We start from the raw sequence: 13,354 nt of genomic DNA, 5'->3' as shown, positions 1-13,354 counted from the left end.
GCAGGCCGGTTAGTGTCAGCCACACTCGCTGAGAGGGACGGCGGCCCCTCCACAGCTCAGAGGCTGTCACTGGTAAGAGGTGTCAGTCACAGCACACGTGCCCTAAAAGGACACACTCTGCCAGCCGCGGATGGGCACGCCGAGTAGGGGGAGCCAGGGTACTGCAGCTCCACGGGGGTGTGTTTATCCATACATAGGGGATTGTGCATGAGCGTTAGAGAAAAGCCATGTCTGAAGAGAGCATTGCATGTATGCTGGAAGAAGTGTATGTACATGCTAGTGTGTGTGTATCCGTTTAGGTATATAACAATGTGTGCGTGCTTCCGTTTATTCGAGAATTGTGTGACATGCGAGCGTGTGTGTGTGTTTAAAACACTGTGCGTTGTTATGATCAGCTAAATGGGAGATTATTAGGGTTACTGAATTTCTATTAAGGTAGGCAGATTGTGTTATTTCAAAAGGTTTTCCAAAGTATTGGGACATACTGAAATTCTTTGTTTTCTCTTCCTTTGCATTGAAACTTTGGGCAATTAAATCAGCATCTGTATGATGATCACAGAAATCGACTTTGCGTGTAGGGAACAACTTACTGATTCAGTTACTTTCAGGCCATGGATAAAGGTAAAGCAGAATCATGTTTTCTTTTCAGAAATATGGGTTCTCACAAATGCATTTTGGGTGCCCTAAATAGCACTGTGTGGATGTACAAAGCATCAAGGAAGAATTGTCCAAGTTGATGTTTCGGAATACCACTAAAATAGTGCATTTTATTTTTGTTTTAGTTTGGTCCACAGAGAGGCATAATTCATAAGTGCGTTTTCTTTTTTGATTTAATTGTTGTTCACATTGTACAGAATTCGAGTGAATGTAAATCATATTTGACCTTTTGGTGGTCTTCTTATCCTGTTTCTTATTTCAAATATGTCTGGTTAACAATAGTCCTAGTGTGTAAATAAGTATTACTAGCAGGACATATGGAGACTTACCATGCTTTAGTCATTTTTAGGTTTCGCCTGGCGTTTACTGCGCAAGCAGTATCGCGCAGGCGAAAACTTTTGTAAACAAGTATGGAGCTTTCTCCCGCCTCTGTCTTCCATTGGATAGCTCCATAAATGGAGGCTAGCCATTGGAAGACAGATCTGCCCGTCATTGCCGGAGCTCCTGGGTGTGTGTGTGTGTGTGACTGTTCCAGGGTGTGTGTATGTGACTGCTCCAGAGTGTGTGTGTGTGTGTGTGTGTGTGACTGCTCCAGTGTGTGTGTGACTGCTCCAGTGTGTGTGTGTGTGTGTGACTACTCCAGTGGGTGTGTGAATGTGACTGCTCTGGTTGTGTGTGTGTGGGGCTCTGGGTGTGTGTGGCTGGCTCTGGGTGTGTGGGGCTGGCTATGGGTGTGTGTGTGTGGCTCTGGGTGTGTGTGTGTGTGGTAGTAATTGCTGTCTGCTGAGCTCGTCCATAGGGTACAATAGTTCTCACATTTGCGAGATATTAAGCTATTGGCAATGTAAATGACAATGCCATTTATTTATCTGTTTTCAAAACCAACACATAAGTACACATTTTGTCATTTACAATGCCAATAGCTCTAACTTCTCCAAAGGCGAAACCGTTGCATTGTAAATGCTTGTTTTACCAGTTGGGACTGATTTGCCTGCGCCCCTCTGAAGTGGTGTTTATTTGCTGGGCTGTTTTAGTACGTTGCGTGAATAACCTATGCGCAAAATAGATTTATTGTTATTAGAAATTTCATTTCTAAATTATGAAACATTGGATTAGCATGGATTACTATTGGCCTTAAAAAAAATACTCTTTCAATGTCTTTGTCACAAAGTCATTTTTACTTTGCACAGATCAGTACATAGCAGATATTTCAGAAAGCGGAACATTTAATAAAATATCGAGCGGTTGCGGGTGAGGCAACGAGTCCAAGTCGGATGGGATTTGTTCTCGCCTTGGGGATACTTTTCTGAATTCTTCACACCTCCTGCAGCAGAAATAAAAGGCAACCATTATCACAAGAAATGCACAAAATAAGAGCGTTGAAGGTCTGGCGCTTTCATCTGAGAACCCTTTATCGGTTTTATTGCAGTTCTGCTGACCATATACATGCCAAGGTGAGCTGACTTACACAGTGCTGAATTTGTGCTGGAGGTTACAGGTGATGGGCCCTGTGATTAATTTTTAGGGATGAAGGCTTCTTTTTCATAAGCAAACTTTTGACTCAAAGCAAAAGAGAAACAAAGAAAAGTGACAGAATGAAGTAGAGAAAATCAAAGAAAAGTGATAAGAGGAGAAGGAAGGAATGAAAAAGAGACTGCAAAAGCTTGCTAATAATACATGAAGTGTAGGACGGTGTACGAAAGAGGTACGCAAGGTACGCGGCCCTCGGGGACCCCATCCCTGTGGCTGGCTCACTAATTGTGCTCAGGTGTGCCCACCCATGGGACACAGTAGTTTCCCTGCCTGTGAGCGTGCGGACGGAGAAGGCATGAGTGTACCCACCCGGCAGGAGCATTGCAAATGCTCCCACCAGGTGGGAGCAGATATGTGTTTCCTTGCCCGCGCTCTTGCAGGCAGAGAAACAAAGATTGCTCCTGCCCGGTGGGAGCATAGAAAAACAGCTGATCCTGCCTTGGGGGAGTTGTGCCAGCTCCCGATGCACTACAAAAGGGTGCATGCAGGGATACGGTGGGGCCGCTGGGGCACTGGAGCTCCCTCCCCCCCCCCCGAGCGTCCAACGTAGTGTTTTGTGGGAGCCCCAGCTAGGCACTGAGGCACCCACCTAAGGCCCCGGGGCCAGTATTGGATTGGGAAGGGGCACTACTGAACCCTCCTCTCCTTAATAAATAAGAGAGGCCCCAAGTAATGGCATACCAAGGGGCCCCTAGTGTCTCGGGGAGGGGGGCTGTGTGCACCTTCCCCTTAATAAGAAATAAAAGCCATAGAGGATGGTGTCCCTGAGCCCCCAAAGTCTAGGAGAAGGGGAGGCCAGACGCTCCCCTCCCCTTAAAGAAACAAGCATTTGCAATGCAATAGGTCTCGCATTAGGAAAGTTTGAGCTATTGGTCTTGTAAATGACACATTTTATATTTATCTGTTGGTTTTGAAAATAGCTAAATTAATAGCTTTGTCATTTACAATGCCAGTACTTTTAACTTTTGCAAATGTGACACATAGCATTTGTAATGCAACATGTTTTGTATTTACGTGACTTAGATGTATTGATATTACAAATAACAATGGCTTTTAATTTTTAATAATTAATACTTAAATAACATTTATTGTAATTTATAATGGCAATAGCTTAAACTTTTGTAAATACCTTTTGTGAAGATTATGTTCAGTGTATTTTATTGTGACGAAAATCCAAGAACAGAAGTGAAATATTAACATCTTTTTGTGACATTTGTAATAAAGCTTTAAACATTGAGAGAACATATTTGAACTAGTTGTTGTTGAATGGTTGCACTGATTGATGCTGTGGTGGCACGGAGGGATGTTGAGGTGGCGACGAGTGATGCTGTGACGTTCAGTGATGTTGTGGTGACCCTGAGTGATGTTGTGGTGCCCCTGAGTGATGTTGTGGTGACCCTGAGTGATGCTGTGGTGCCCCTGAGTGATGCTGTGGTGGTGTGATAGATAGATAGCGGGCGATAGATAGATAGACAGAGTGACGGCGATAGATAGACAAAGTAAGGGTGATAGATAGATAGACAGAGTGAGGGCGATAGATAGACAGTGAGGGCGATAGATAGAGTGAGGGCGATAGATTGAGTGAGGGTGATAGATAGAGTGAAGGCGATAGATAGAGTGAGGGCGATAGGGCGATAGATAGAGTAAGGGCAATAGATAGAGTGAGTGCGATAGATAGAGTGAGGGCGATAGATAGAGTGAGGGCGATAGATAGATAGATTGATAGATAGAGAGTGAGGGCGATAGAGAGATAGAGTGAGGGCAATAGATAGATAAAGTGAGGGGAATAGATAGATAGAGTGAGGGCGACAGATGTGTGTGTTTGTGTGTGTGTGTGGTTGTGTGTGTGGTTGTGTGTGTAGTTGTGTGAGTGGATGTATGTGTGAGTGGTTGTATGTGTGAGTGGTTGTATGAGTGTATGGTGGTGGGGTTGTGTGTGTGGGGGTGTTTGGGGTTGTGTGTGGGGTTGTGTGTGTGGGGTTGTGTGTGTGGGGTGTGTGTGTGTAGTTGTGTGTGTAGTTGTGTGTGTAGTTGTGTGTGTAGTTGTGTGTGTGGTTGTGTGTGTGGTTGGGTGTGTGTTTGGGTGTGTTTGTGTGTGTGTTTGTGTGTGGTTATGTGTGAGATTGTGTGTGTGGTGTGGTTGTGTGTGTGGTTGTGTGTGTGGTTGGGTGTGTGGTTGGGTGTGGTTGTGTGTGTGTGTGTGGTTGTGTGTGAGATTGTGTGTGGTGTGGTTGTGTGTGTGGTTGTGTGGTTTTGTGTGGTTGTATGTGTGGCTGTGTGTGTGGTTGTGGTTGGCTGTGTGGTTGGGTGTGTGGTTGTGGTTGTGTGTGGTTGTATGTGTGGTTGTGTGTGTGGTTGTGTGTGGGTTTGGGTGTGTGGTTGGGTGTGGGGTTGGGTGTGGTTGGGTGTGAGATTGTGTGTGTGGTGTGATTGTGTGTGTTTGTGTGGTTGTGTGTGTGGTTGTATGTGTGTGTATGTGTGTGTGTGAGCGGTTAGAGAAGGATGTATGTGGAAGAGAGCAGCAGATCAGCGCAGTAGAAGAGAACAGGGAGTTAAAGAAGGAGGCGGGTGGAAGAGAGCAGCAGATCAGCACAGGAGAAGAGAACAGGGAGTGAGGGAAGGAGGCGGTGGAAGGGAACAGCAGATCAGCATGGGAGAAGTGAACAGGCAGTTGGAGAAGGGGGCGGGTGGAAGAGAGCTGCAGATCAACATGGGAGAACAGACCAGGGAGTTAAAGCAGGAGGCGGGTGGAAGAGAGCAGCAGATCAGCACAGGAGAAGAGAAGAGAACAAGGAGGTAGAGAAGGAGGCGGTGGAGTTGTAGGGTTCAGTTGGAAGGTGGATTTGTATTTGGAGTGTGGAGTTGGAGGGTGTATTTGGATTTGGAGGGCGGAGTTGTAGTTGGAGGGTGGAGTTGTAGTTGAAGGGTGGAGTTGGATTTGGAGGGTGGAGTTGGATTTGGAGGGTGGAGTTGGATTTGGAGGGTGGAGTTGGATTTGGAGGGTGGAGTTGGATGGTGGAGTTGGATGGTGTGAGTTGGATGGTGGAGTTGGCGGGTGGATGAAGGGCCAGAAATATTGGGGCAGATTCATTAACTTGGTAAACAGTGTGCTTCTGAAGGGCCGGCCGATAGGGCTGGGACAGAGTTGGTCATTCGTGAGACAGCTTGATTCTTTTTTATTTATTTTTTTTTTTTTTGAAAACCTTTATTGTGCTTCAAATCAGAACAAATACGGGCCTACAACCTTCCGGCCGGCCACGAAAACATCTGTGCATCAATGCAACTTTACGGCGACACAGTAATATCATTCGTTATAGGCAAGCATTCAAGGGGTCACACTGTAATTAGCACATTACCATGTCTCAGGATCGGTGAAGGTTAATTTTAAGGTTTTCATAGCGACAATTAAAGTCAGGTCGTACTAGTCCGCACCGATACCAACAAAAAGAGAAAACTAGGGCCATGTAGGTGGGACTCAACAGCAAACAGTCAGTTAGATCAGCGCTACTCGCGACATGTAAGTCCCAGCCAGAGGACGGTCACACAGCTTGCACACCCCCAAGGAGGACGCTACATACCCATCCAACACCGCGCCACCACCCATCCCCCAGTCTGCCTAACACGGGCCTAGAAAAGAAACAATAGAAAGAACAAAAGGCACCATAGAAAATAACACCAACTAAAACATACCCCCCCCCACCCTACACACATGCAGAGGCTACGGCCTGCCCCCCCCTAGCAGAGTGTTTTATCTCCCCAAAAACCCGAAATGCAGTAAGAGAAGAGAATTCGAGAAGAAGAAAGAAAAGGGAAAAGGAAGGGAAAAAGAGACACAAAGCACATAAGCCCCGGGAGAAAAAGAAGAGTACACTACCCAACTACTCCCAGGAAAGGGAAGGGGAAAAGGGGAAAAAGCGGGGAGGAGCCCACCCAACAACCAAATTCCCGGTCTCCCTCGCCGCCATTACATCCTGCGCCTTGTACAACACAATGTCAAAATCTATAAACCCGGTGGACCCGAATCAAGAACATCCAGTACCCCACCACAGCACAAGTCCTCCCCCCAGCTTAAGAGGTGAACCTCAGGAGAGTTCGACAGCGACATGTAGCAAACATCAGGATATTATAGAGTACTCAGCCAGTATTGCAAAATGTGTGCCAGTCCAGGTCTCCGCCAGCCGATCTATCCAAAGCGACGACCACCATACCATCACCCCTGTCCGGACCGGCAGAAATGTTTCAGGCCTGTCCATCGCTGCGAATCACCTCCAACCGGGACAAAGAAGCAAAATGGCCGCTCACGAAGGAAGAGAACAATGAAGACGGATCGTGTCGCAGGGTCCCAAGACCAAGAGTTACGTGTCACTGCTGTTTCAGGGAAAAATACAGCCAAGGTCGCATGTGGCAAGGAAAGTGAGAAACTGGGTTCCGATAGAGAGCTCCGAGGCAAAATCACAGTTTTCAAAGTGAAGGGCGTCTGCGCTACTGTATCCTCGTCGATGAGCAGGCAAGTTACATTGTAACCGTAAGGACGCCGCACCACCGTCCCATCGCTCGGCAACGTTGTTTCTCTTCCAGGAGAGAGCAGGGGCGGAGGAAGATACTCAAGCCGGGGCTGTTCCGTGGCAGTCATCGCGTCATCGAGTCTCCGGGCCAGTGCCCGGGCAGTGCTCCGCATCTCCACCCGCAACGCCACTAGGGCAGCCAGGACCTCACCGCGGGTCGGGTCACTCAGTTGCAGACACCGGTCCCCACAATCCCGCCGCTCCCCCGGTACTGTCAGTGGCACCGGGGCATGTAGGCAAGCAAGTACACTGCACACAGGGTCAGCCTGTGTCTCAACAAGAAGATCAGGCGCCATGGTCGCCTCAGCTGCAGACAATCCGTGGCAAGACGGGGGTGTCCAACGAAGCCACAAGTTCCAGGAGCCAGCCACCGGGGGAGCACCGAAAAAAGCCGGGAACAGCACCGGGAGAGGCACTCCACGCTGATCATGAGAACCGGCCGTCCCCCGCAGGAAGATGCACCAAAATGGAGTCTGCCCGTTACTCGACAGAGTGGCAGAGAAGAACCAGTCACGGGAGCCTCCAGCTTCAGCACGACATAGGCAGCGCGAGGGGGGATTCTGGCCCAGACAGAAGGGTCCGACCCCGATCGCGCGGACAGCGCATTATACCCCCGTGATCTGCAGCAGCACCCCCGCTCGTCTTGCCGTCCACGTCCCTCGGCGGTCAGCGGCAGCCAGCAACACAGGTACCGGGGGAAGCGTTGGAGGTCAGAATAAACGCCGAATATGCTGCCAAATCCGCCGGCAAAGGTGTCGGAAGAACGCCAATCACTTCAGCGCCAGTTTCCCACGGCATTGAAGCGGCGCAGGTCAGGAGAAGTGAGCAGGATTGTCGAAGGAAGCCAGGCGGCTCGAGGAGCCGGGAGCTCAAGCGTCCGTCCCGTCCGCCATCTTGGCTCCTCCTCCTCCGACAGCTTGATTCTTCAAATGAGCCGGTAATATTGGGGCAGAGTCAGTGACTTGGGCGAGAGGGTGTTTCTAAAGGGCTGGCATGGCTGGGACAGAGTTGGTAACTTGTGAGACAGTTGGGTGCTCCTGAAGGGCTGGTAATATTCGGGCAGAGTGAGTGACATGGGCAGAATAAGGCTGGGACAGAGTCAGTCACTTGTGAGACAGTCTGATACTTCTGGGGAACACAACGGGGTGAAGCAGCCAGCCTCAGAGGCCGTATGCTGACATCTTTGCTAGCACAGTTAAAGGCAGAGGAAACTGACGACATAGCATGGGGAGCAGCAGCCTTTGATGTGCCGGCCGGCCATGCAGTGAATAATTAGGGGCGTAGAAATGCCGGCCTGAGGCCGAGCGCAAAGAAACAGATGGCATTTCTCCTCCCCTAATTATTCACTGCATGGCCGGCCGGCACATCAAAGGCTGCTGCTCCCCATGCGGCTCGGGCACGTCCACTCTGGAAAATAGTCAGAAGGAAATAGGAGATGGCGACATGAGCTACCGGCATTATAAAGGGTTATCTTTTGTTTTGATTTGTTTATACATTTTTAAAGAAATGTAGTATTTCTTGATTGTTTCTTAATGCGGCGAGGCTCATTTATAAACCCCACGTGATAAGGCAACACCGACCCTTGAAGAAGTAAGCTTGTCAAGGGCGGGAAGAGGATAATGGGGGCTCGGCACAGTTAATTTGCTGATGAGGGACACTGGCCGAAAGATTGGAATCCTAATGGAGGCCAGACACAGGTTGACTGCTGTTACGGGATAACGGCTGAATGAGTAAAGTTTGGGTGAATTACTCTCGTAACTGGGGAGTAAGGCATGACTAGTATGAATGAAGCCACAATTCAGTGCACATAGATGAACAAGCACATTGAGATGAAGTGATTTGCACGGCCTGGCGGCCGTGAAGCCTTTGAAGCTCTCGAGAAAAGCCAGAAACACCAGGGGGGTGGAGATTGCCTTCAAGAATGCGAGTCATGGTGTGGTGTCTACATGGGCTGAGGAGAGTAGAAGTGCAAGTCACGGCCTGCGGCCGTGAAAGGTGAAGTGAAGAGCAAGTCAGTGTATTAAATAAAAGAGTAGCCCGTAAGTAATGTGAATGACAAAGAGGGTGAGTGGGTAGTTTGGACCCAAAGCACTTTAAGGCGAAAAATCTCAAGGAGCTGAAATTTAAACAAGTTGCGATGCGTGGGCAGAGAGAAGGGAGGCGCTGGAGAGGGAGGGGGTGGGCAACTCGAGCGACCATATGGAGAGGGAGGGGGGTGGGCTGCCTGCTGGGGGAGGCCAGACACAGGTTGACTGCTGTTACGGGATAATGGCTGAATGAGTAAAGTTTGGGTGAATTACTCTCGTAACTGGGGAGTAAGGCATGACTAGTATGAATGAAGCCACAATTCAGTGCACATAGATGAACAAGCACATTGAGATGTAGTGATTTGCACCGCCTGGCACCCGTGAAGCCTTTGAAGCTCTCGAGAAAAGCCAGAAACACCAGGGGGGCGGAGATTGCCTTCAAGAATGCGAGTCATGGTGTGGTGTCTACATGGGCTGAGGAGAGTAGAAATGTAAGTCATGGCCTGCGGCCGTGAAAGGTGAAGTGAAGAGCAAGTCTGTGTATTAAATAAAAGAGTAGCCCGCAAGTAATGTGAATGACAAAGAGGGTGAGTGGGTAGTGTGGACCCAAAGCACTTTAAGGCGAAAAACCTCAAGGAGCTGAAATTTAAACAAGTTGCGATGCGTGGGCAGAGAGAAGGCAGGCGCTGGAGAGGGAGGGGGTGGGCAACTCGAGCGACCATATGGAGAGGGAGGGGGTCGGCTGCCTGCTGGGAGAAGCTTGTGTGAGGGAGGCTGGGCTGGCTGGGCTGCCTTCGATGATGGAATGCGAGCTCGTGCACGAGGAGCTTGTGGTCACGTGATTCTCGTGAACTGTTGAAAATCCGCTTTGGAGAGCCTTTTGAGAGCCTTGGGTTTAAGTAGTGGTTTAGCTGCATAAGACTCGCATATTCATTCCTTGCGGAATGGAATAGGCGAGACCTAATAAAGGACCTGGGGTATGGGGTCTCTGGGGCATGCTGTGGCTCAGGGAGGGGGCTGCATGCTCCCTCCCCTTTTTTAAAATAAAAGCCCCAGAGGATAGGGTTCCTGATTACCCTATCCCCATAAAAATAAAAAAGGCAGAGGGATAGGGACCTCAGGGCCTTAAAGACTCGGGGAGGGGAACGCATGCCCTACTCCTCAAACAAAATAATACAGCTGCGGGAGATGGGGTCCCCTAGGCATGTAAACGCTTGAGTGAGGGGGGCCACATGCCCCTCTGCTAAAATATTAAAATAAAAAAAGATTTGCTGGCTCTTGCTGACACCCAGGATAAGTGCTGGCAAGGGAGTCGGAGTAGCAGTGGGTACCCTGAGGCTCCCTGGGGGTGGTGTTGTTAAGCCGTGTGTACACCCTTGTGCTATGCACAGACAAAGGGTGTGCACGGATTGGGGTTGGCACCCCACGGATTGGACACAGGTCCTGGTGCAGGTAAGTTCGAGCGTTTTATGTAAAAACCCTAGGAATTCACTGAAAAAACAAAGGTTATAGGGACGTTCTGGTTAAATGAACATGTCAGTTAAAACATACCATTTGAAACTAACAGAATCTCTAAATTCACCAGTTATAGTTATCACAAACAACTATAACTCATGCCCAAAGATAACTACAACTCTCCCCTGCCATGCACTTCAAATTACCCCACATATTACATCACTCATGGCATGATCAACGATTTCATTGATAGCATGACATTTTCATCTGAAATGACATAATTGATAATGAGACTGTGCATGGCGGTGGGAGCGTGTCATGATCGCCTTGGGCGTGAGTTACAGTTAATTAAGGTAATTATAACTGGTGAATTTCTGTGGTTTTGGTTTTGTATCATAGGTGAAGGTTAGGTGGGGACCAGGGAGCGGTCACAGATTAAGGTCAGTGGAGCCTCTGGCATTGTTAAAGGGCTCAATCTGTGCCAGTGATAACAGGAAGATTCCTGTCCTCGCCAGCTGCTGCTATGAAGACCCGGCCCTCCAACTTGAACATTTAGGAGAAGAGGTTGGGAAAGATCAACTCACCAAATGAGGCTCAGGTCGTACATAGTCTCTTATATTACTCACCTCAGGTTACCTTTAGGAACACTCAGAGAAGCAGCACTAACGCCAAGCATGTGATACATTAGCTTGGCATGTCCTCTTTCTATTCTTGTTGTATCTGGTTAGAAAAGGGTGTATCCCCTTTTGCAGTGAGTCACAAAATTGGCTGTGCCCTTGACTAACGGTCAAACTGTTGGTGAGTGTGTGCTAATTATTTTCATGTAGGTGCATTGATTGTAGAATGGAGGCAAGCATCAGGGCATGTACCTGATGCAGTCTTAAACCATGGCAAAGCTTAAAACAATAGATTGTGGATCGGGTTGAACACAGAAGAGACAAAATATATCATGCCTGAACCTAAACTTGTCCTTCGTATTTGAAATGGGAATGGCATTTTTTTTTTGCTTCAATATTTGCTTTGTAAACTGCGAACATTGTCTAAAAGCAGTAGTTTGATCTATTTTTGTCTACTTCATAACTGGACGTAGTAAAACGCCTGATGCCCTTCAAAACAAGCAAAACATGCGGGAAACATCCTTTACAACGCAACTTTTACAACGCACTACCATTACAACGCAACTTTTACAACGCAAGTCATTACAACGAATTGCGCTGGAGGCTGCTCTTGGATAGGGAATAGCTTAATTACTATCCAACACCTTCCCTACTATCCACGGTGACTGGAGTTGGAACAGTAAATTAAACTATTCACTATCCAGCGCCCCCCAACGCAAGTCGTTGTAACGACTTGCGTTGTAAAAGTTGCGTCGTAATGGCATTCGTTGTAAAAGCATGCGTTGTAATGACATACATCCAAAACATGCTATTCCTGCTCTTCTAGGGTGCTGTGTCCTTTGCTCGTTCATTCAATTATCTGTTTCCTAGCTGCTTGGACCAGCAAGCAGTGAGTACTTTTATGATGCACACACAGCAGATCATCAATCATGATAAGACCCAGCCCCGTCCCTAAGTTGCCAACTGTCCCCTTTTGCAGGAACAGTCCTGGCAAGTTGGAGACTGTCCCGGGTAATATTGTTGCAGAAACTGTTCCTCTTTATTACACACAGGTACACAAACAAGAACTTTCTATCTGCAGCAACTCTGTGCTGCAAAGTGTCCCAGGATGTTTTTCCAAATGTTGGCAACTATGCAGTTCGTCCTTTGAAAGGAAATGGCTGCAATGTAGGTGTGGCGTCACCATTCACAAGGCAAAACAATACCTTGATTATGTGTATGTTACCTCAGAAAACATTTCACTCTCAACCATTTGGCTCTGCATGGCCTGGCCTGTACCAGAAGTGATTCTGTCTTTGCTCTGGAGATGGACTCACCTGGAATCCCTTCCAAGTCTGGATCTCATGAAAGAGCGCGTCTCCTGGACAGGTGGTCTGCCCCAGCTGGCGGTGGCCATATATGGTGTATCCTGGAAGTAGGTATCCAGCGCCCACAGCGCACTGCAGGAAGTGGTCCCTCACCAGGTCCAGGGCGTAGGCGGCAGGGAGCTGGGAGGTGTAATCCCCAATGAAGCTGACGCCGTAGCCCACAGCATTGTGTCCCTTGGTATGGGCTCCCTGCCATGTCCAGCCGCGGCCTTCATAAAGGTACCCATCAGCCCCTACCACAAAGCTGCAAAAAATGAATACTCTGTTATTGTGACATAATAACATTGTGAAAAGCATTTCAAGATGAAATCACAGCTGGTGAAACTGAGCTGAGTGCAGTTGTGAAATCAGAGTAGTATATTGCTCTTTCTTTGTCGTCGCAAGTCCTTGTTTGTCTACATAACTCAGCTACACAGCTTTCTGCTTGTCCACACAATCCTTCTCGACCTTTTCCTGACAGGCGGGGGTGGGCTATGCATACAAGGCACAAGCACTCTTCCACACATCCCACAGTTTGCTTTAGGTAAAAGGCTGGCTCTGCTAGGGAGCATGCCTACTATGCATCAGCCACTTCTCCATGGCTGTTTATTCACGTGCATTGATCGATGTGGGGGCCTGTGTTACGCCCCTGGCACTGATGTGTGAAATGTGCATCTCTAATTTAAATTTGTGTGTATGCATGTGGGTGTTCACTTGTTAACTCACACGAGGGTCCTTGTGAGCATGGTGTATTATACACAAGGCATTCCCTCATTTGCATGGAGCATGGCCCTACACAAAAGAGTGAGGGCCTAATTTAAGTCAGTTTTGCGCTTCCAATGCGTCACTTTTTGTGACGCATCGGCGGCGTAAAACATGCCTCCTGTTGCGCGCTATTTACAAAGTGACGCATCTAAGCAGATGCGTCACTTTGTAAACCCCTGCGCTACATTATACCTGCATCAGGTATAATGTATGCAGGGGGGGCATTCCCCCGCAAAAAGCCTCGAAGAAATGACGCAGTGAAATCTATGAGATTTCACGGCGTCACTTCTAGGACGCCGTTGCGTCAAAATCTTGCACCTGCCTCACAGAAGGCGTAAGACTGACGCAGACCCTTTCACATGGGGCTTGCCCCATGTGAAAGGAAGCAT

At 48.3% G+C, this 13,354-nt stretch overlaps 1 protein-coding gene across 1 annotated transcript in view; it reads right to left on the bottom strand.

The window, feature by feature from the left end:
• Positions 1-1,816: 1,816 nt before the first annotated feature.
• PGLYRP2 (peptidoglycan recognition protein 2) overlaps positions 1,817-13,354 on the bottom strand; it is a 30,219-nt gene continuing 18,681 nt past the window's right edge. Inside the window, exons 4-5 of the mRNA XM_086960644.1 lie at positions 12,171-12,465; positions 1,817-1,981 (exon numbers count right to left, since the gene is read on the bottom strand). Of these exons, the coding sequence (XP_086816770.1) occupies positions 1,973-1,981; positions 12,171-12,465 (304 nt within the window). The 3' untranslated portion in view covers positions 1,817-1,972. The remainder of the gene's footprint in view (positions 1,982-12,170; positions 12,466-13,354) is intronic.

The sequence above is a fragment of the Lissotriton vulgaris genome, chromosome 1_1, assembly GCF_964263255.1.
Source record: "Lissotriton vulgaris chromosome 1_1, aLisVul1.2, whole genome shotgun sequence".
Classification (NCBI taxonomy): domain Eukaryota; kingdom Metazoa; phylum Chordata; class Amphibia; order Caudata; family Salamandridae; genus Lissotriton; species Lissotriton vulgaris.
This window is presented reverse-complemented; position numbering and strand designations above follow the sequence as displayed.